Source organism: Pelodiscus sinensis, chromosome 1 (assembly GCF_049634645.1).
Source record: "Pelodiscus sinensis isolate JC-2024 chromosome 1, ASM4963464v1, whole genome shotgun sequence".
In the NCBI taxonomy this organism is placed as follows: Eukaryota; Metazoa; Chordata; order Testudines; family Trionychidae; genus Pelodiscus; species Pelodiscus sinensis.
The window spans coordinates 235,314,340-235,336,650 of NC_134711.1; the positions used below are offsets into that span (position 1 = coordinate 235,314,340).

Genomic DNA, 22,311 nt, shown 5'->3' on the forward strand with positions numbered 1-22,311 from the left:
TTGTACAGGAAACACAGCTACTAAAATGACTTGGGTGCAGTGGACGGGGTTCCTCAGGATTTCAGGGGCAAGGGTGTCTACTCCCATATTTCTGTTATTTCCCAAAGTGAAGGGGGGCCTTTGACCTATCTTAACCTTTGGGAGCTTAACAAGTTTGTGATCACTAGCAAGTTTCGGATGGTGTTAGCTGGTGGCCGGAGTAATGAGTGGTCTGTGATCCCTATCACACCTGAGTCTTTAACTGCTAGGACAAAGTCCCTTCGCAGCGGGCAGCCAGGGAGGCTGACGGGTGCCCCAAGAGTCTGCCCCGTGGAGGCGGCACGACTCAACGCTCAGCTCTTACTGCGTTTGCCCCTGACTGTGGCAAGATAGCCAAACCGGCTATGGTTCTTTTTGATTGTGTTTGGTTCTGTTACAGCAACAGGAGGAGTCAGGTTAAAGCTTAAACAGTTACTATTTTATTGTTACAAGGCAAGCTTAGGTGTTAAATGTTATTGCTGTGTTACAGATAACACAGCCACTACAAAGACAAAGCAGAAAAATACAATAAAAAGTCACTTAAAGGTACCGTGGAACCCTTTTGGTTCTCTGAGCTCTTATTGAAATGCACGCAAAACAGATACCTAGCAGGTATATTCTCATCCCTGCGATCCTTACTCCGGAGAAGCCAGTGTTCCTCTCAATCCCAATGGGAAGCAGTCGGTACGAGACAAAGGCATCCCTAAAGTTTCGGGGGTCCAAGGCCGCCTGACCAGCAGATATATGGGTGGATCTCCAATTAGAGTGGGGCACAGGGCCCCACTTTATACCCCTGTGGTCACATAGATGCTTCTCTTGTCATTAAAATCCCAATTGAGTTGGAATGTCTATGTGACGCCCATTCCCACAGGGGGTCCAAAGCTTAATTTGCACCTGTGAGGTGGAGGTAACTAAATCATTAGGGCCGGACATTCTGTCTGATGGGGTGGCAGATTCCTCTTCTGGGACGGTGTGTAGGTCATTCTTGGCCATATCATTAGTTCCTCCATGGAGAAACAGGAAGGGTTAGCGATCCGAAGGTTTAATCATTTTCAGAAGGCTCTCGGTCACATCCTGAATGCGAGCTCCTGGTAAGCAGCACACTTCTCAAGATTGCAGGTCTGGACGGCAGATGGATGACTCAGGAGGGAGTCCCCAACCACCACCACCCGTCATCTTTCACCTGAGAGAAACTGGTTGCTTCATCTTTATGAACCTCCTGGTTAAGCACTTTCTCAAGGGAATGGAGGCTCCACCCACCAGTCTGGTCCCTGCTTGGGATCTCAGCCTGGTTCTCTCCCCCCTTTGAGCCTTTAGCAGCTTGTTCATTACTTTTTCTTTCATGGAAGGTGGCTTTTCTAGTTGCTATCACCTCTGCCAGACTGGTGTCAGAACTCTGTGCCCTCATGTTGGACACTGTCTTCCGTAAAGACAAGGTTCAGCATTGCCTTCATCAGGCTTTCGTTCCAAAAGTGGGCTGTGCTTTCCACACAGATCAGGACAATTTCCTTCTAGTTTTCCATCCCACACTTTATCAGGACTCCTGGGAGCAGCAGCCGTACACTCTGGATGTCAGGTAAGCTCTCACATTCTACATTGACAGGACTAAGCCCTTTTGTAAATCCTCACAATTATTTGTGGTAGTGGCGGATTAGATGAAGGATCTGTCAGTTTTGTCACAACCCATCTTCTCCTGGATCATGGATGTATTTGCATGTGTTATGACCTAGCTAAGGTTTCTCCGCCACCTCTTACAGTACAATGCACATGAGCATAGGCTTTCTTAGCTGCTTTTCTGACTCATGTTCCTCTCCAGGATATCTACAGGGCTGCAATGTGGTCCTCATGGTTACTCACCTTTGTTACTGTTATTCTTCGAGATGTGTTGCTCAAACCTATTCCATACCTATCCTCCTCCCTCACTGTCAGAGTAGCCGGCAAGAAGGAACTCAGTTGTGGTTGGGTTGGCAGGGACATGTATAGTGCACCACACTGGTGCCAACGGGTAGCAGCTAGGGTAAAAAGTTATCTTACTCTCACCTCAGTTGGAGTAGATACATTATATATCTTTTTATACTATATATCTTTCTAGTAAGCTATTAAAGATGTGGAGATTTGCAGCTAGTTAGTGATTATTTTGAGATAAGATTTCCTACCTCGCAACTATTGATTCTTGGATCTCCTGTATATGGCTAACTAAATGTGTGTTATGTAATTAGTTACTTGGGATTGAGGGTTTTTGCTGGTAGATAAATAGTAAAATCTGCCACAGTGTACTGCAGAAATGGGCTAAAAATTAAAACAAATAGTATGCCTGCTTGACAAAAGTGGAAGAGAAGGAAAATCTGTTCAGCCTACCTATATTTGCATGCAACAGGGTTAACATGTATAGACAGCGCTTCATTGTATCACAAATGAAGCATTCAAATTCCATATTCTTGTATGTTCATGTCCAAATCCTTTCTAACTCTTATATGTAAACAGTTTTATAGCCTTTTGATGCATGATATTACAGAATGTTTGATACAGTTGATTTGTGCTAATATCAGACTGGTTGGAAGACTTACTGTAGAACACTGGCTTTTCATTCCTAATGCCTCCAGTCAAGTTCAGCATGAAAACTCATCTTGGGGGTCTCAAGTTTATAGTGAAAATCAGTCTGCATCATAAAAGATCACCACCCGGCTAGACAGTTTACTATGACTCACTCTGCTGTATAATGATTCACAAAGATAAAAATTCTCTGATCCTTAGAGAATCATAATAGAGCAGGATACAGGAGTTAACTTATAAATGTTATACTTTTCTTAATTTAGGCTTAATATTAATTGAGTTCATTTTGATTTTTAGTTTCCAGTTTAAAATGCTTTCCATTGCCTCCACTTTAATTCTTGTATCAATTTGTAAAATGCCAAACATTTTATAGTAAACATAATGATGTATGTCTCTTTTTAACATGTTATGAGATGCCTGCAGGCACCATGAAAGAGTAGTACCTCCCCTTTATTCCAAGCTATGTTTGCCTGTATATTATTCAGTACTGCTTAGTTCTACAGTACTATTTTTGCTTCTTTGAAATCATTTCCCATCTTCTTTCTGTGTAAACAAACTTGAACCAGAGAACCACATCTGAATCCCCCTGGAATCTGGGAAAGTTCGGATCTAAATCCAAGCCATGTGTCTAGCCTCAGTCTCTGTAATGGGCCAGTTTAAAGCCCCAAATCTAGACGTTTGTTGAGAAAGAGATCAGGCGTGAATTTCCTTAGCCTTATCAGTTTGTCAGCTTGATTGAATGGAAGTTCTCTTCCTACATTTTTTTTGTATGTTATAATACTGAACTGGAAAGTTGTTTTGTGCAATAAGTTGCAGAGATTTTTTACATGAACATTCTCCTGCACTTACTTCCACCAGTATGCTGGGCTATTCCTTCAGAAAGGGCAGAGTGCAGAGAAAATCAGAGGGGTTCAAGGAAAATGTTTCCTAGTAGGAAAGGTTTTTATAAGTTGATCCAATAATTCAAAATGTAATTGCTACCTCTAGCATTGTATGTTGCATCAGATTTTCTATATCCTGTTTGGTTTAAAAAGGCGGAGTGTCTAAAGCTTTTGCTCTGTGTTGTTATTTACATTATGTCAGACAATAGATAAGTTCAGAGTTAATACTGGCACAAATAATGTACTGCCTGCTTAAAGTTAATGGAAGGTAGGTAGATTCACTATTCAAGGAATTGATTAGTTTGTTTCCCACAAAAGCCTTTTTTGTGTGTGTTTCATCTTTGTTATAGCCAAGTCTTCTTTTGCAATTTAATTCTATCTGGGAATGTTACAGAGTCATGATGATATCTACATTATTGATGTGAAATGAAAATACACTGTTTATTCCTCTAACTTCCAGTTTGCTTCTCATTTGCAGTTTGAAGGCAGGAAGTATTGTGAACATGATTTTCAGATGCTTTTTGCTCCTTGCTGCCATCAGTGTGGTAAGTTTTATAGCAGGGGAAGTATTTCATACTACTCATCCAATATAAGTTCAACATATAATGTTGGAAAATAATATAATCTTTCTGAATGTTCCCTGTGATTGAATGAAATAGACTTCAGAAAATATTGGGAATAACCAAGGGACTTATTAAAATAAAGAAATCAGGAAATAAGGCTTAAAAAAGATGGATGAATTAATTCAGAATGATTAGTGATTTAGCACTTGAATCAGTTAACATTTTAGGCCATCATGTGCTTTTGATATGATGTAACAAAAAAACAAGTTCTTGTGCAGCCAACTCTCTCAGCAAGCCTTTGCCATCTCCTGTTTCAATTATCGTATCCATTTCATAATTGGACTCCTCAGTACCTACATTGTCCCACTTGAGTCTGCACAATTTAAGAATCTTCCTTGCCTATCTCATGAAAACACTGGCTCTTCTCCCCCTTCTCTCCCCTACCCTATGGCATCAAATTAAAGCCCTTTCAGCTTCAAACCACCTTTGAGGCCTTACATAGCACTGACTCACTCGATGCACTTGCTTCTTCTCTATTTCAGTGAAAATACTCTTGTTGCCTGCTCCTCCCATAATCATTTCTCAGCTTTTTTTAACATTGTCCTGTGCACGGGATGTGTTTCCTGAACTGGTCTGAAAAGTCACTCCCTTCACCTCGTTTAACTCTCTCCTGAACTGTTTTGTTGACATCTACATGAAGCTGTTTGTCTTATTTATCGGATGTGTGAAATGCGTATTTGTATGAAAGGAAGAGATTGAATGCTCTTCTCCAAGAGAGGCTTATGCACACTAGGTTTAAAGCTAGGAATTGCTGTGGCCAGAAGGGTTGAATGATGGTGGGGAGATGTGGGAAGGGGAATTTAGTGTGCATAACTCAAATAAATACTCAGATGTACAGCTTACTAGATGGATGATGGATTTTTCTATTTCTATAGGCCAAGCTTATTTTACAGCTAAGAGGCTCCATGCATCCCTCCATTCTCCCCATAAGTTCCTGGTGAGCCATCTGCCCACCCTAATTCTGCTGCCTGTCTTAGTCATGCCTCCCATTGACACATCTTTCTCCCTGCAATACCAACGGGATATAATTTAGAATGAACTAAAACATTTGCGACTGGGCAAAAGTAAATGATCTTGCCTGAGCTAGGCATAGTATGGACCAAGCGACAGTGCAACTCTCCAGTCTCACTCCTACTTAGCTACTTTGTGCCTGTCTGGCAAAGCACCTCAGTCTTGACCAGCAGTTCTATTTGCTGATTCATTTTATAGATGAGATAGAAGCAGGGCTTAAATTCCTCCTCCTCCCCCCCAAAATATTTCCCAGAGTCTTGGACTTCTGCCCTATGGGAGGCACTAGGTCTTGGGGCTTCTGCCCCAGAGGATGCACTGGTGCTTCTGCAGGTTTTTAAATATTTACCAGAGCTCTGCTCCAGAAGACTGTGGCTGAATGTAAACCCTGGATTGAAGTATGAAAATGCAGTGAAGGGAACGAGTGACGACTAGCTACATCCGTGGTGTCCAACCAGTTCTGAAGCAGTAGCCACAGCGAACTAGCCATGCTCAACCAGCCAAATAGCCACATGTGACTAGCATGTTGGAACACCACAGGGCTAAGTTATCTCTGATCTCACAATGCTACGCTGACTATAGCACTAAACGAGTATTGTGTGCTCCTTGGGCGGCTTCTTTGAGTGTAGGTCTCTCTTTGAATTACACTGTGGGTATGCATGCATCCAGCACCAGAGAACTGTAAAGGTAGTATTGGTCCACACATGTGCCATTTTCTCACCTTGTGCCTCTCACTGAAGGGAAAAAAAGGGTGGGGCTGACTATCTGCCTCTCTAGTTTCCTCTCACTGTTGCTAAGTCCAGGTTGGAACCTCCAGTATTTGAAGCGTCAGCTTCTTTCTCTGTGAAAATATATTTAGATATCTGTAAATAGCTTTTTTATATTCCAGACTTTTTATCTGACAGTTTTAGCATTTATTAGCCAGTCTCCCTTGATCTGGGGAGTGTGCATCCATGGTGATACACCATTTGGTTCCTGACTACATCCAGGACTTTGAGCTTCAGAGTTTGTGCTCTCTGTTTTCAATCGTTCTCAGTCAGCAATGACCACCAATACCTATATACAGCTTTGGGGATGCCCCTGTTGCCACTAGGGCCAGTATCTGATGTTTGTTTCTTAGCCATACCTAGGAAGCATCTAACAGGAAAGGCTACAAAAGCTGCAGTTGGAACTAGGCCAGGGATCCCTCCTTGTACATTGACCTGATACAGTAAGAAGTGCATCTCACGAGCAAAGAGCTTACCCCACACATCCCTTGTCAGCATCTTGTCAGGGAAGTAGGAAGCAGTCTTATAAGCATGAGACTGAGTCTTCCTCCAAATCCACTTTGAAAAAGTTGGATTTAACCTTGCTGAAAGGAGAAAGTAATTAGGAAGAAAAAGTCATGCAGAATTGCATGGATACAAAAACTGAATAAGAGATCAGATGACTGAAAAAGGAGAGAGAGGGTAAAAAACCAAACCAAACCCCACATATAGAAAATGAAGTATATGAGGGAGGGTGGTAGTGTTAGCTAGAAGGGGAAGTGCTTTGTTAGTAAGGGAATTTGCTCTGGATTTGTAGTCAAGAATGAAGTTGAGAACCAGAGCCCCTGGAGCCACATACCTGAAGGGAAAAGCTGGGAGGTTTGGGTTTATTTTACTTTGCCAAATACTTGTACAGTGTTATTTGTTTGCTTAAAGTACACATTTAAAACAACTTTTTTAAGATCCAGATATTTTATTTACTTACAGGTGAGTTCATTATTGGTCGTGTTATTAAAGCTATGAACAATAGTTGGCATCCTGAATGCTTCTGCTGTGATCTATGCCAAAAAGTACTTGCAGATATTGGATTTGTCAAGAATGCTGGAAGGTAAATCTTCACCTCCTATGGTACTGATCATGACCAAAGTGGAGTGATGGGATTTATATTTATTAAGGTTTCTAAAAATCTTTAGCTCACATGATATAACCCATTTAATACAGTTAAGGGAATAACTGAAGTATCTCTATGTATGTATAAGATATCCTTATTGGTTCAAGCAAGTCTCATTTGCAGAGAACACTGTCCAAAAACGAAATGTATACGTTTAAGTGTTGATTTTAAAAAAATATTTACAAAAACACTTAACCAGTATTTCACTACACCATCAGACTTTCCATCAAGATTACTTTCTGAGTACATCTGTTACCTTGTGTCATGCCAGTGCCAGGAGTACATTGAGCTATAACAGGGAAAGAACATTCTGAGAGTAGCGTATCAGAAGTAGACAGACATATCCCATTAATTCTTCCACATGAAATGACAGATCTTTTCTGGTGTAATTTTAGCAACTCATGCTTCACAACGATGATGCTAAGCTTCTAAATATGTAGATATAAGTGTACATACTTACCTTGTCACTTTGGAATTCTGATTTATCCAGAATAAAGTGCATTGCTATAGTCAGTGCTTTTTATTTTCTGCTTTAATACTTTTTTTTAAATTGTATGTGACAGATGATTTTATATTGAGCCTGAAAAAAATAAAAAAATTTTGCTCTTATTTGCAAGCTTTTTTCAGGCTTTTGTGAGACAGTTTGTGATACTCTGACTTACTAGCAGTACCTTGCTCCTGGAATAGTCTTCTAAACCTCAATAGGACATTCCTAGAGTCAGATGTTTTTCAGAGTAAATGTACTACAGCCACTATGCTTAACGTTAAGTATGTGACTTAACGTCTGTGCACAAGTATTCACAGAATCAGAGCATAAGTGAGCATTTAGCTTCCCTTCCTAACTTCATTTGGCAACAAAAATATTGAGAAAATTCTAATTCTGTTTTTACTTTTACAAATACATTAAATGCAAGAGAACAAAAGACAAAAGTGCTGGACAAAAGTAAATTGACTGCTATTTTTTCCCTTGTCTTTTGAGCTTGATTTCCTTAAGGAAATAGATGGATTTATCCAAATATGATTATATGATTTATCCAAATAGCAGAATGAATTGAGATTCTAAAAGATTTTGTTTGTGTTTTTATTGTGCGGTAAGATTCCAAAAAGTATTTATTTACTGTTACTGTTTTTCTTTTTTCCTCTGTTTTTAGGCATCTTTGCCGTCATTGTCACAACCTGGAAAAAGCCAGGGGTCTTGGAAAATACATCTGCCAGAAGTGCCATGCCATTATTGATGAACAACCACTGATATTCAAGAATGATCCTTACCACCCTGATCACTTCAATTGTGCCAATTGCGGGTAATTGTATTTTATGGAAGAAAAAATCTTTCTAAAAGGCTGATTTTTATTTGTTTCATCTGTTTTAAAATTTAAAATGAGCTGTATTTGTGTAATTCATGCTATCTGAGTGCGATTCTTTGCCCCCTTGAGTAGCTGGACTAGCTCATGTATAGAGAAGTTTGAGTCTGCCATTACCTCTGGGTTCATGGACTTGATCCTTTAGCTCACACAGAGGTTCATAGATTACAGAAATCTGGGGTTCAGTCCTCTCACAGACAATCTTAAATGAAAGCTGGGGTTCTGGAGAACAAGATGGCATCTTGGGAGAAGTTGTAGTACCACTGTATGTACTCCCAGTTCTAGCTCTGGGCACTGTCGAGAGTTTCAGTAGTGAGGAAAGGACAGATTTTGGTAATGCTGTACTATAAGAAACAGAAGTAACCAGATTTACTTCAAAGACTAGATGCAGAAGAGAACAGGAGAAAAGAGTTGAAAATGAGACTAAGTTTGCATTCCTTGGAGGATAGTCCAATTTTAAGTAACAAAAGAGACAGAGGAGGAAGTAAAAAGGAATTAAGAGGAAAGATGAGAATTTCATTTTGGAAAGACTGGATTTGAAATGGTGATAGAAGATGTTAGAATGGACTGAATGCAGTCTTTTAGAATAAGCAAACCATTTGCAACAGTGAAGGTACTAAACCCCTGGAGTAATCCTAAATTTTGCATCACTTGAAATGTTATCAGACTTCCCAGTGTTCTGACTGACAGACACTCAGGTTTGTTAGGCATATAATACTGACTAAGATTTAAGGTTACAGCACTCTGGCTTGAAGTAATGAAAAAGTCAAAATGTCCAAAACCAAAGGTTGAATAAACAGCTACTTAGCGGGGTCCATTTTTAAGCCATAATTGGCAGTCATCTTAATTATAAACTAAGAAATCCCACTGCATTTTCTATTTTTCATCATATGTTTCAAAAAAGTAAAAATGCAGCTCCTTTACTTCCTCCACTAACCGAGGCCCAGTGCTGCCTCAGGCTGATGCTAGCCCAATCCTGCGCTGTCAGGGGCTCTCCTGACCTGGTCCCAGTGCTACAGGCTGTTGGAGGCTGCTGCCAGCCCCTGCCCCATCCCACTGCTTCAACCTGACCCCTCCTGAATTGCCCTCCTCCCACTAGGCTACCAGGGTTCTCTGATCAACGATCACAGATACTGTTAGACCAGAGAATTCCAGTTTTGGGAGGTGCAACTATAGTTTTTAAAAGCAAATTGTAAATTCTTCCCTCTTCTTTGAAACAAATGTGTCTTCATCTGTGGCAGCTGGTCCTTGTTTTCAGGGCTGAGGTACTTCCCCAGTTTTTACAGGCTGTGATGGCAGCTGTATTGACTCTGTACAGCTGTAACCCTGTATCTCTTGGGGCAACTCTGAGGAGATTTGCTGTTTCAAACAGCTCTCTAGAGAATTGATGGATTTTCAAAGTGGCCTATGTAGCAATTGGACAAGGCAATTTCCCATCCTCCGGAAGGAGCTAACACTTGGGTCTTAGCACAAGATTTTCCCCCAGTTTTCCATGTCTGCATGGAGATGCCATATTGGAGGCGTTATGGGGAAAAGTATAGGTGCACTAGTTTGTAGGTGTCCATCCTCTAATTTGGTGGCAGGGAAGTTTTCACTTTAGATATTTAGTGCCCCAGCAAATACCAGTCTTAAAAAGACTCTGTAATCCTAAAGCAAGACCAATGAAATGAGACCATCATTGATTATAGTCCATTTTAAAGCTTAATTTTGACAATGTTATTTTAACTGTTCTTAATAACATAATTTTCTTCTTTAAGTGATGTTCCCATGAGTGTTCCAGTGTATGTGTTGGGCTACCCAGTGCCGCAGATCGGAGATTTCCCTAGCAGTAGCCGGCCAGGCCATGCACGCACACTAGGCACCTCGTGCTGTTCATGCCCTGCACTTGGCGCGCGTGGCCTGGCCCTCCTCATTTCCTTCATTGCCACCCTAGGTTGCACACAGAGCTCGTCTCTCTCCTCACAGTTACTTTGTTTAGTCAGACAAATTATTTAGTTAGAGCTTTTCCTAGTTAGTCGTTTCACTGTTGTTAGTCTTGTTCAGTTTTTTTTTGTCCAGTTCTTAAAAAAAAAAAAAAAAAATTAAAAAGGAAAAAAACCCTGGATGTTGTAGGCTGCAGTGAACAGCCCCCTCTCCTCCCCCCCCCCCCCAAAGAAAAGAAGACGACAAGAAGAAGATACTTCTTCAACAAGCCAGATTTGCCTGGCTTCAAGAAATGCAACAGCTGTCACAAACCAATGCCTGTGTCAGATGGGCATTCTTTGTGAAATAGGTGCCTGGGAGAGGTACACGTCCCGTCAAAATGCGAGGACACGTGGAGACAGAGAGATACATGCTCCTGTTCGATAAGGCGCTCCAAACATCTGACTCTAGGGCTTCCACCTCTCGTTCAGACCCTCCCAAGGCCAAAAACTGGTGGGCCAGCTCCCTGGTTCCAGGCACGTCCGCCAAAAAGAGAGCTTCGCCGACACACTTCTTTTCATTGACCCATGTCAGTACCAGAGGTTAGCCAGGAACATCTGGCACTGCAAGCTCCAGTTCCATGAGTGCTGCAGAACCTAAGTCCCAGCACAGAATGTCACCGGCACTGGCGCCAGTGGGACTGCAAACCAGGGAAACAATTTACTATTCCGGCACTGCCAGTGCCTGAAAAACCCTTGGCACCAACCAAAGCCCATGCTAAAACAAGTAAGAGCCCTTCCACGGCTTTCAGCCCCAAACCAATACTCTCATCACCAGCATCGGCACCATGCTCACTGGCACCGATGGAGAATCTTTCAGGGCACACCACGCAAGCTCCTGGAACACATCAGCTTCACTGCATGCTTCAGTGCCACAACCCAGATCATCTTGCTGTACCTCAGGTAGGCAGCTTTCTTCTTTGTCTCCTCATTCATGAGCTCAGTCAGGTCTCCTAGATCTCCTGTGTTATCGGTACGCAGTGACTTCCACGATGACCATAGGAGCGTCTCTTCATCACAACACTCCTCACCCACAAGGTCTTACTATGACTGCAATAGACGTAGACAGCCCTGTGACCGCCCACCTCTTTGGATGGCACAGTGGCATTACCCACCACCTTATCCCAGGCATAGGTCACCATGCTGTCACTGTTTGCTTTCCAGACACGGATCTACCGTTTCTTCTGCACCGGCTACTAGGCATTGTCTTCCATCACCCCGTGCCCATACCCCACCTCCTCCTGAACAACCTTAGACAGAGAACATAGGAACAAGATAAGGAAAGTAAATGCATGGACTTATTTGGTAGGAAGATGTACTTTTCCTCAATTCTTCAACTTTGTATTGCGAATTACTCAGCCCTTCTAGCCAATCATTACTTTGACAATTACTTTAAGGTCACGGGGCCCATAGAATATCTGCTGGACAATAAAAGACCTATTCTAAAGTTCATAGTGCAGGAGGATTATACTATTGCCTTACAAATGGCCTTGATGTTGCAGATACTGCGGCTCGCTATACCACAATGACCATAGTTATGCAGGGAGCTTCTTGGCTCCAAGCTCCTGCAATCCCGAAGAAGTTACAGAACAAAATGGAAAACCTTCCCTTTGATAAGGAGAAACTATTTGCAGCAAAGACAGATGAGGTCCTCCATACAAGTAAGGACTCTTGAACCACATTACGTACCCTAGGCATGTACATGCCACCTTATCACCACAGATATTACACACCATACCAATGGCACCACGACTTCTCCTATTCTCAGAACCAGCAGAGAGGATTTGAACAGTCTTCCTCTAGACCACAAGTTCAGAGGAAGTGGCTACAAAATAACTGCTCCTCTAACTAACAGGCCAATAAGCAGTAAATGTGAGATATTGGTCGAGGGTCTGCTGACCTCTCCTTTACACATGCACACTATGAACATGTCCCCATTTTTCACCATCGCTTGCACCCATTTTATTACCAATGAGCTGCCATCACCTTGGACGATTGGGTTCTTGAGATTATGGCTATACCATCTCCTTTACTTCTCTTCCCCCAACCTCCTCACCTTCCCATCCCTCTTCAGGTATCCCTCTTGTGAGAAGCTGCTAAGACAGGGAGGTTTACCGGCTCCTCACCATTGGAGCGGTAGAGAGGATACCAGACCAGTTCAGAGGCAAAGGCTTCTACTCCAAATATTTTCTCATGGAAAAAAGAATGGGGGGCTGGAGACCCATCCTCAATCTTCGCAAGCTCAATGAATATTTACGCAAGCAGCGGTTCAAAATGGTTACCCTGGTTTCTATAATTCCAGTGTTGGATGAGAGAGACTGGGAGTCACTCAGACTCATTATCAATGAGCAAACGTCCATATTTCCGCCAATGTAGACTCTGGACTTGAGGCACCCGACTAGACCCCAATACTGCCTGCACCTACTTCATAGAATCATAGAATAATAGGACTGGAAGGGACCTCGAGAGGTCATCGAGTCCAGCCCCCCGCCCTCAAGGCAGGACCAAGCTCCGTCTACACCATCCCTGACAGATGTCTATCTAACCTGTTCTTAAATATCTCCAGAGAGGGAGATTCCACCACCTCCCTTGGCAATTTATTCCAATATTTGACCACCCTGACAGTTAGGAATTTTTTCCTAATGTCCAATCTAAACCTCCCCTGCTGCACTTTAAGCCCATTACTCCTTGTCCTGTCCTCAGAAACCAAGAGGAACAAATTTTCGCCTTCCTCCTTGTGACACCCTTTTAGATATTTGAAAACCGCTATCATGTCCCCCCTTCATCTTCTTTTTTCCAAACTAAACAAGCCCAGTTCATGAAGCCTGGCTTCATAGGTCATGTTCTCTAGACCTTTAATCATTCTTGTCGCTCTTCTCTGCACCCTTTCCAATTTCTCCACATCTTTCTTGAAATGTGGCGCCCAGAACTGGACAAAGTACTCCAGCTGAGGCCTAACTAGTGCAGAATAGAGCGGCAGAATGACTTCACGAGTTTTGCTTACAACACACCTGTTGATACAACCTAGAATCATATTTGCTTTTTTTGCAACAGCATCACACTGTTGACTCATATTCAACTTGTGGTCCACTATGCTGGTACTTACTTATGCAAAGATTACAGTCCATACAGGATCTTGTTGCACTGCTTTCCATGAGCCCTATTGTACCGGTACTTACCTGCCTACAACTTATGGGTCATGTGGCAGAAACAACCTGCATTGTGTACCATGCCCACCTGCACCTTAGTTTCCTTCAGCATTGGCTGACATCGGTATATGTCCCTTCCAAACATATTCACAAACATGTCTCTCTTCCGCCTAATGTGGTTGCTTCCCTCAAATGGTGGACCAACCCAGACATCTCCTGGCAGGAGTCCCATTCCACCACGATCAACTGTCCCTATCACAACAGATACCTCTGTACTTGGATGGGATGCCCACTTAGATGGACATTTTGCTCAGGGTCAATGGTATGACCATGAAACAGTTCTCCATATCAGCCTTTTGGAATTACAAGTGGTGGCAATGCTTACAAGCACTTCCGTGCGCACATTTACAATCGCACCATCAGAATACTTACTGACAGCATGACGAAAATGCAGTATGTCAATTGTCGGGGAGGGGGGGCGCTCCTGTTCTCTGCGCGGAAGCGATTTGGCTATGGAATTGGTGCATCTACAACAATGTAAGCATAATTGCATTTTACCTACCCGGCATCAACAGTACTACAGTGAACACTGAGCAGGCACTTCACCACAGACCACTAGTGGGAGATTCATCACCAAGTGCTCCATTCCATCTTCTGTTGATGGGGATTTCCCCATATAGATCTATTCACCTCCCACGACAACACCAAATGCCCTCAGTATTGTTTCAGAGCAGGTGTGGGATGTGGATCTTTAAGAGATGCCTTCCTGGTCAACTGGAATGGCCTGCCAATCCCCCTCATCCCAAGGGTCCTCGAGAAGGTCAGCAGAGAGGGGGTTCAAATAAACCCTCCGCCGTTTTGCAAGGAGGTAAAGCCTGCAAGCGGCGGCGGCAGAGAGGGGGCGAGGGGCAGGCAGGCAGCTGCTTCAAGAAGTTGTTAGTCAATTACACTACCGCAGTTTATCTTTCTTCCACTGCGGTTCCCCACTGACCTGCGAATCCAGCCGGCGGCAGTGTAATTGACTAACAACTTCTTGAAGCAGCTGCCTGCCTCTCGCCTCCTCTCTGCCACCACCGCTTGCAGGCTTCGCCTCCCTGCAAAACGGCGGAGGGTTCGGCCCTCGTCGCGCCGTTCCTCGCCAAGCCCCTGCCCTCCCGCCCCCGCTGGAGGCAGTGTGGGTCCTGGCAGATCTGTCACAGCCCCCCTGCCAAAGTACCTCCCGATAGTCCGGCATATCCGATAATCCGGCACCACCTGGGTCCCAAAGGTGCTGGATTATTGGAAGTCTACTATATATAGACAGAACCCGATCCTTCCGTACATCATATTGCCTATTTGTTTCAATAGTGAAATGCTCCAAGGGGAACCAATTTCATCACAACGCATATCAAGAATTATATCCCGCATCACTCAATGTTACTCCATACAGAACGTTTCCTGTTCTACCAAGAGTGCACTCCACGAGAGCAGTGTCAACATCCACAGGCTTTCTCTAGGGTATCCCCATCCAGGACATTTGCTGTGCTGCTACATGGTCATCAAATTATACTTTTATATGAAGAATTACACCATACTTTACCATCTTGACAATGATACTCAGTAGCCACTGCAGTATTATCAACCACTGCTAAATGGTGACTCCAAAATCCACCTACCTTGCATTTTGATCAGTTACAAAGTCACCCGCAGTTGAGCAGCCACAGGAACATCACTTGAAGAAAAAAGGGAATTACTCACTTGTGCAGTAATGACAGTTCTATTCGAGATGTGTCCCCCCATGGGTGCTCCACTACGTACCCTCCTCCCCTCTTTCTTGGAGTTTCTGTTTCTCTCCTTTTTTTCAGATACTCGGGTATATATGAGGAACTGAGGAGAGTCAGGCCATGCATGCAAAGTGCAGGGCGCAAACAGCATGAGGCGGCTAGTGCATGTGTCCAGCCCAGTTGGCTACTGCTAGGGATCTGTGGCACCAGGATGCTCCAACACCTATAGTGGAGCACCCATGAGGACATATATCTCGAAGAACTGTGGTGACTGCACAAGATGAGTGACTTCCCTATTCAGATTTATCATCCAATTTCTCTCGATATATAAAAAAACTTTTCCTGTAGGATCACAGAGTGACATCATCAAGTCACTCTGCATCTCCAGGAGCCCCAACCACATGACCACTCCATTCCAATGCACCCCCTGGATCAGAGTCTATCTGCCTCTGGGCCCTGCTCCTAGTCTGCCTGGCCCACGCATCTACCACGTGGCTTGGATGTGTGCAGCCCGGCCACAGCATTTGGGGGCTATGCTGCAGGTTTTCCACCAGCTCCGGTATGTGCTGGTGACCCGGGCCAGCATGCTCTCCCAGGAGCTCTTAAATCCGCACGCCGCCTGAAGCAGCATCTGCCTGCCTCTGGGCCCTGCCCCCAACCTGCGCAGTCCATGCACCTGCCGCGCAATTTCGATCTGTGTGGCCAGGCTCATGTGTGCTCTCCCGGATCTGCCGCAAGTTGGGCAGGTCTTACTCCCTGGCCACTTCCCCAGTGCTCTGGAGCAGTCGCTCTTCATTCAGGGCTCCCTTGGGTCACTGCGGAGCAAAGCTCCCCCAACAGGCCCATGTGGAAAGGCTGGGTTGGCAGCAGGCTGTGGCTTCTGCTGCGGTGGCCAGAGCTGTGCTGCCCTGGTGGTACGCTTGGGGGAGAGGGGTGCGCAGCTCAATGAATTTGTGGGAGGGGGCAGGGTGTGTGGAGGGAGGAATGGGGATAGGGTATATGTGGGGATAGGCGGTGCAGTAAGGGGTGATGGTAGGGATGAGGGGGTATAGGAATGGAGATGAGGACAGGCAGTGTGGGGATGGGGAGGGTTAGGGAAGGATGGGGGTGAAGGAATGGAGGAAGGAGTTGGGGTAGGGATAGGCAGTGCCAGGGCAACGGGGGAAGAACTGGGTTTATGAGTGTAGTGAGCAAGGTGCACTGCCCCCTAGTAATGTTTAAAACAAAGCAATATACAGAGATTGAATATGCATGATTGTCACATATAGGTGTATGTGTTTCTTTATCACTGAACCCTGTATAGCCATGCATGATTAATTTGGAGTTAGAGCACTACATTCCAGTCTGTTATGCTGATGTTAATCCAGAGTAAATCAGATGACTAGTGGATTACATTAGTGTCACTGAGAACAGATATTAGCTCAGTATTTCTAGGTCTTTGTCTACACTAATGAGATAAGTCAATCTAAATTACTCTTGTTACATTATACAAATTACTCTTGTTACATTATACAAGTTATATAGCTAAAATGGAAGTATCTTAGATTGACATACAGCGGTGTCTAAACCACGCTATTTTAGCAGGAAGCATTCTCCCATCAGCATATCTGTGTCATCACCAGACTCACTAAATCAACATGGCTGCATCAATTGCAGAAGCACTGGTTTAGCCCATAGTGAAGGCTAGCCCTAGGTCCTGCAAATGATCATCTGTTCATTGTAGATTTGTGTAAGAAAATGATGAAAGTATTATAAATCTGATATTTAGAGAAAATAAAAAACTTAGTGCATTGTACTTATCATACATTTGAGTTTTCCATACAACCATTCAATCTTCAAGATAAAATCTACTGAATCAGGCCACTTTGAAAACTAATATGCAAATTCCACAATGGTGTGTAAATAAAACTTTTTCAATAAATCCATAAAAATAAAGTCATGCCTTCAAAACCACTCATTAACTTTGTATTCATTTTTTATTCATTAATTTTTGAACAGGAAAGAACTTACTGCTGATGCTCGTGAATTGAAGGGAGAATTATATTGTTTACCATGCCATGATAAAATGGGGGTCCCCATTTGTGGAGCATGTAGGAGACCAATTGAAGGACGAGTGGTGAATGCTATGGGGAAACAGTGGCATGTAGAGGTAAATGTCAATGCATATATTGTGTTTTATAAATATTGGCATAAATATACTACTTCTGGAATTTTGTGGATCAGTTTCAATAGAAAAGATGAGAAAATTCTACAGAAATGGTAAAGTTGTATAACATGTCCTCAGTTGTAATCAGTTTATTTCATTGTGAAAAATTCTGCACTTTGAGAGGATTCCCTGTGTTTCAGATGAAGTGTAGAACTCAAAATATCTCTTCAACAGAAACTTAAGTGAATATATACACAAGTTCACTTTCACTAAAAATATGGTTTAGCTGCCACACATTTCCTCTGTTGTCTTGGACAAATTATTTACTCTCTCTCTGTGTCTGTATCTTCTCCATCTATAAAATGGGGATTATAATAGCATTGCCTAGTTTACAGAGTGTGTGTGAAGTTAACTGTTCAAAAATGTGCTTTGAGATCATTGGCTAGAAAGCGCTATAGGAGTGGTAAGTTTTATACAGAAATGTAGTAATATTTGGCATAAAAGACTATTAATTACAAACTGGAAATTGTTTTGAAATAAATAGGATTTAATTCAATAAGGACAAATGCAAAGTGCTACCATAGGAAGGAGTAATCAATTGTACAATTATGAAGTGGGAAATGACTCCGTTCTGCAGGAGTACTGCGGACTCAAACTAAATATGAGTCGTCACGGTAATACTGCTGCAAAAAAGCAAAACAGTATTTTGGAATGTGTTAGCAGGAATGTTGTAAGCAAGACATGAAGAAATATAAAATAAAGATTCAGATCCCAGAAAAAGCATTTTGTTTTTCTGATCAATTAAAAGTATGTGTATAACCCCACCTACAGGTCAAAACCTGGAAATACTATTGTAACCATAGAAGCTCAGTTTGGAAACATTTTTCATTCAGCCTCAAATGCCAAGCAAAGCAGATGCAACATTTATATTTGAGTTCTAAATTCAGTCAGTTTTCAGTCTAAGATTTCTGTGAAATGGAGCCTGAAGACCACAGGTTAAATTTCCAAAGGGGGCTGCAACTCCAATTGAAAATTTTTAGAGGTCTACAAATGAGAAATGTTTGAAAGCCACAGGTTTACACATCAGGAAAGTCTTCCTAATTGTAAGATTAGTTAAACACTGGAACAAATGACCTAGGGAGGTTGTGGAATCTCCATTATTGAAAGTTTTTAAGAACAGATTACGACAATTGCCTGTGAGGGGTTCTTTAAAGATAATTAGTCATGTCTCAGTGCAAAGGAATGGGCCAGATGACATATTGAGATTGCTTCTAGTTCTACATTTCTATGATTCTGTTGCAGAGTACCATAATACTACTTTGGCTTCTATGACGCCTTCAGTTTGAAAATCTTCAAGCATTTTACAATTGTTGAGCATTTCAAAGCATTGCAGAAGATTTAACTATACACATTTCATTACGTTTAATGGAGTATATGTAGCTAAATCCCACAAACTGCTTCAAAAATCTCAATCAATAAATGTATCCTTATATCACATTTGGTGTGAGGCATGCAAGTATTAATATGTTCATCTTACAGTTGAGAGAATTGAGGCAAAAAGAAATTGATTCCCAAAACAGGAGAGTCATAAATTGAATTCGTATTTGCTTACGCTTGCTCCTAAAATCACAAGCTCATCCTTCCTCCTAAAATAAATAAATAAAAACACACAACCATTGATCAGATTACTGTTGATTGCCAAACAAGAAGTATAACAAGAAAGTTTCTGTATAGCAATAAACTTTCATTATATCAGTGCCATTTATCAACTAACAACGAATCCAGAATTTTTGTTCGGTTTTTTCTTTAAAATAAAATTTTTAAATGAGCAATATTTGGGGGGGGGGGGATTGTTTTAAATTTACAAATAATAAAAATGTTTTTCATTTTAAAGAAGGCTTTACCAGTAGACTGTCCTCTAATATTGTTCAATCCTGAGGCTTGTGTATCTGTTTATAAAGAAATGCCATAAACTCAGCCAGTCCAGAGACAATTCATACCATTTTCTTTGCAGCATTTTGTTTGTGCAAAGTGTGAAAAGCCATTTCTTGGTCATCGTCACTACGAGAGGAAGGGCTTGGCATATTGCGAAACCCATTACAATCAGGTAAGGTTCAATTTTGCATCTTAGCCATTAATAAATTCATGATTCATAAACTCATATCTATAGGAAACAGAAGACTAACGCTAAAGGACTAGGTTTGCCTTCTGACAACCATCTGTGACTTGAAAAGTAGCAACTAGCAGTATTGTAATTCCTTAAACATTGTACTACAGGCAGTCCCCGACTTAAGCGGATCCGACTTATGTCGGATCCGCAGTTACGAATGGTCCCGCCGCCCGTGTACTCCGGGGTGAGAAAAGCTGCTCCACGTCTCCCTGGTCTGCAGACCAGGAAGCCGCGGAGCAAAGCTGCGGAGGGGCTGGCGCTGCGGGGCAGCCCAGGCGCGCCTGGGCTGTCCCGCCGCCGGCTTCCCCCGAGGCTTTGCAAAGCCTCGGGGGAAGCCGGCGGCGGGAATGCTCCAAGGCTTTGCTCCCCGTCTCCCTGCAGACCAGGGAGACGGGGAGCAAAGCCACGGAGCACGCCCGCAGGGAGACAGCTCAAGCGCGCCTGGGCTGTCCCGCTGTGTGCGTGCTCCAAGGCTTTGCTCCCCGTCTCCCTGGTCTGACCAGCAGACCAGGGAGATGGGGAGCAAAGCCTCGGAGCACGCCAGCAGTGGGACAGCGCAGTGCGCCTGGACTGTCCCGCTGCCCGCGTGTTCTGCGGCTTTGCTCCGCGTCTCCCAGGTCAGCAGACCAGGGAGACGGAGCAAAGCCATGGAGGACTTGGGCGTTCCGCCACCCCCGTCTCCCTGGTCTACTGGGGGTAGGGGGGTGCAGCTAGTGCCCCTCCCAGCAGACCAGGCTTTTCTTGCCTACCCCTGGGGTAGAGCAGCTGGGGGCTGCCGGGTTGGTCCCGCAGCGCCGCTCTGGACCAACCCGGCAGCACCCCAGCTGCTCTGCCCCAGGAGTCCTGATTCAGCCGCTGCTGGTCAGTTTCAGCAGCGGCTGAATCAGGACGCCTGAGGCAGAGCAGCTGGGGTGCTGCTGGGTTGCTCCAGTAGCGCCGAGGAGCCGCGCTACTGGAGCAACCCAGCAGCACCCCAGCTGCTCTGCCCCAGGCGTCCCCAAGTCAGCTGCTGCTGAAACTGACCAGCGGCTGACTACAGGAAGCCCGAGGCAGAGTTGCTCTGCCCCAGGCTTCCTGGAATCAGCCGCTGATCAGTTTCAGCAGCAGCTGACTTGGGAATGTCTGGGTTTCTTAAGTTGAATCTGTATATAAGTCAGAACTGGCGTCCAGATTCAGCCGCGGTTGAAACTGATCAGTTTCAGCAGCGGCTGACGCCAGTTCCGACTTACATATAGATTCAACTTAAGAACAAACCTACAGTCCCTATCTTGTACGTAACCCGGGGACTGCCTGTTCTATTCTGCAAATGATTCAAGTGTTTAAAAATAAAACTGTTAAGGACTTCACAAAACATTCAGTATATACTCAGCCTTCAAATCCGTACTTACTAGTGAATGAAGGACTATTGGCTGTGAACTGTGTAGTATCTTCAAGGTCAATGCTGCTAATGGCACCCATCTTTTCCAAAAATCTAAAAATGTGTTGCTTGGTGTCTAGGGTTTGACACTGGGCCTTAGTTAATAGGGTTGCTCTCCTCACAGCTTGCTAACTGCATAATGATATGACTTCACATGAAAATATGCCGTGCAACCCTGCTTGACTCACCTTTTTGCCATGACTGTAAACAACAAATGCATTTGTCAGAGAACACCACCAAGGGTATGTCTACACTACCCCGCTAGTTCGAACTAGCGGGGTAATGTATGCATACCGCACTTGCTAATGAAGCCCGGGATTTGAATTTCCCGGGCTTCATTAGCATAAGCGGGGAGCCGCCATTTTTAAATCCCCGCTGCTTCGAACCCCGTGTAGCGCGGCTACACGGGGCTCGAACTAGGTAGTTCGGACTAGGGTACCTATTCCGAACTACCGGTACTCCTCGTTTCACTTCATTAGCAAGTGCGGTATGCATACATTACCCCGCTAGTTCGAACTAGCGGGGTAGTGTAGACATACCCCTAGTGACTACTTTCGTTTTCATATATGGATTATATTCCCTTAACCTTTTCCCCCTTCAGACCCGCTTTTTATAGTCACCGATACCACAGTTAGGAGCATAGCATATATATTTGAATGACTACACAAAATATTATGTGTATTCCGTTAATTGTTAAAATAAACTTTTTGCAGCTATTTTAAACAGAACAAACTGTAAAGTGTCACATACATACACCTTTTGGCACACAAAAAATGGGTAATAAGCTCCAGAGTTCTGGGACATGTATTCATTACAGATAAAAGGTTTGACTTTTGAAATATGGATAGTATAGCTGTAAATAATAAATGCCATAATACTATAGATATTAACAAGTACAATTTGGGCCAAAAGTAGAGTGAGTGGGTGGCTGTATACATATAAATTGAAATTACGCAACAGAAAGAACAACTCATTGTTCTAGATATGCAGGAGAACCTGAAAGTTCAAATTGACTATAAACTAGTGATAAACAAAACTAACTTAGCCTAATTTTTCAAGATGAAAAAATTGCAAAAATGAAACGAAACAGAATTGGAAGAGAAGATAACATCGATTAAACATTATTTTATCTTTCATGATGAAGTGTCTTATTTGTAATGTGTTTTTTTTAAAGAATAAAGTATGATACATTTTTAACTTTTTAAAAAAATGTATTTTCTCCCATCCACAGCTGTTTGGTGATGTTTGTTTCCACTGTAATCGAGTGATTGAAGGAGATGGTAAGCATTTACGTAGCTGCATTTTTTATGTCACTTCAGTAGGAAGCAGTTACTGAAAGAGGCA

At 43.2% G+C, this 22,311-nt stretch overlaps 1 protein-coding gene across 10 annotated transcripts in view; it reads left to right on the plus strand.

Moving 5' to 3' along the window:
• Positions 1-22,311, plus strand: part of LIMS1 (LIM zinc finger domain containing 1) — a 149,485-nt gene that overhangs the window by 105,160 nt on the left and 22,014 nt on the right. For all 10 annotated transcript variants that reach the window (XM_014569273.3, XM_075917970.1, XM_075917960.1 and 7 more), the window contains exons 3-8: positions 3,931-3,997; positions 6,817-6,937; positions 8,152-8,301; positions 17,233-17,383; positions 19,395-19,487; positions 22,199-22,247. In XM_014569273.3, coding sequence (XP_014424759.3) covers positions 3,931-3,997; positions 6,817-6,937; positions 8,152-8,301; positions 17,233-17,383; positions 19,395-19,487; positions 22,199-22,247 — 631 coding nt within the window. The remainder of the gene's footprint in view (positions 1-3,930; positions 3,998-6,816; positions 6,938-8,151; positions 8,302-17,232; positions 17,384-19,394; positions 19,488-22,198; positions 22,248-22,311) is intronic.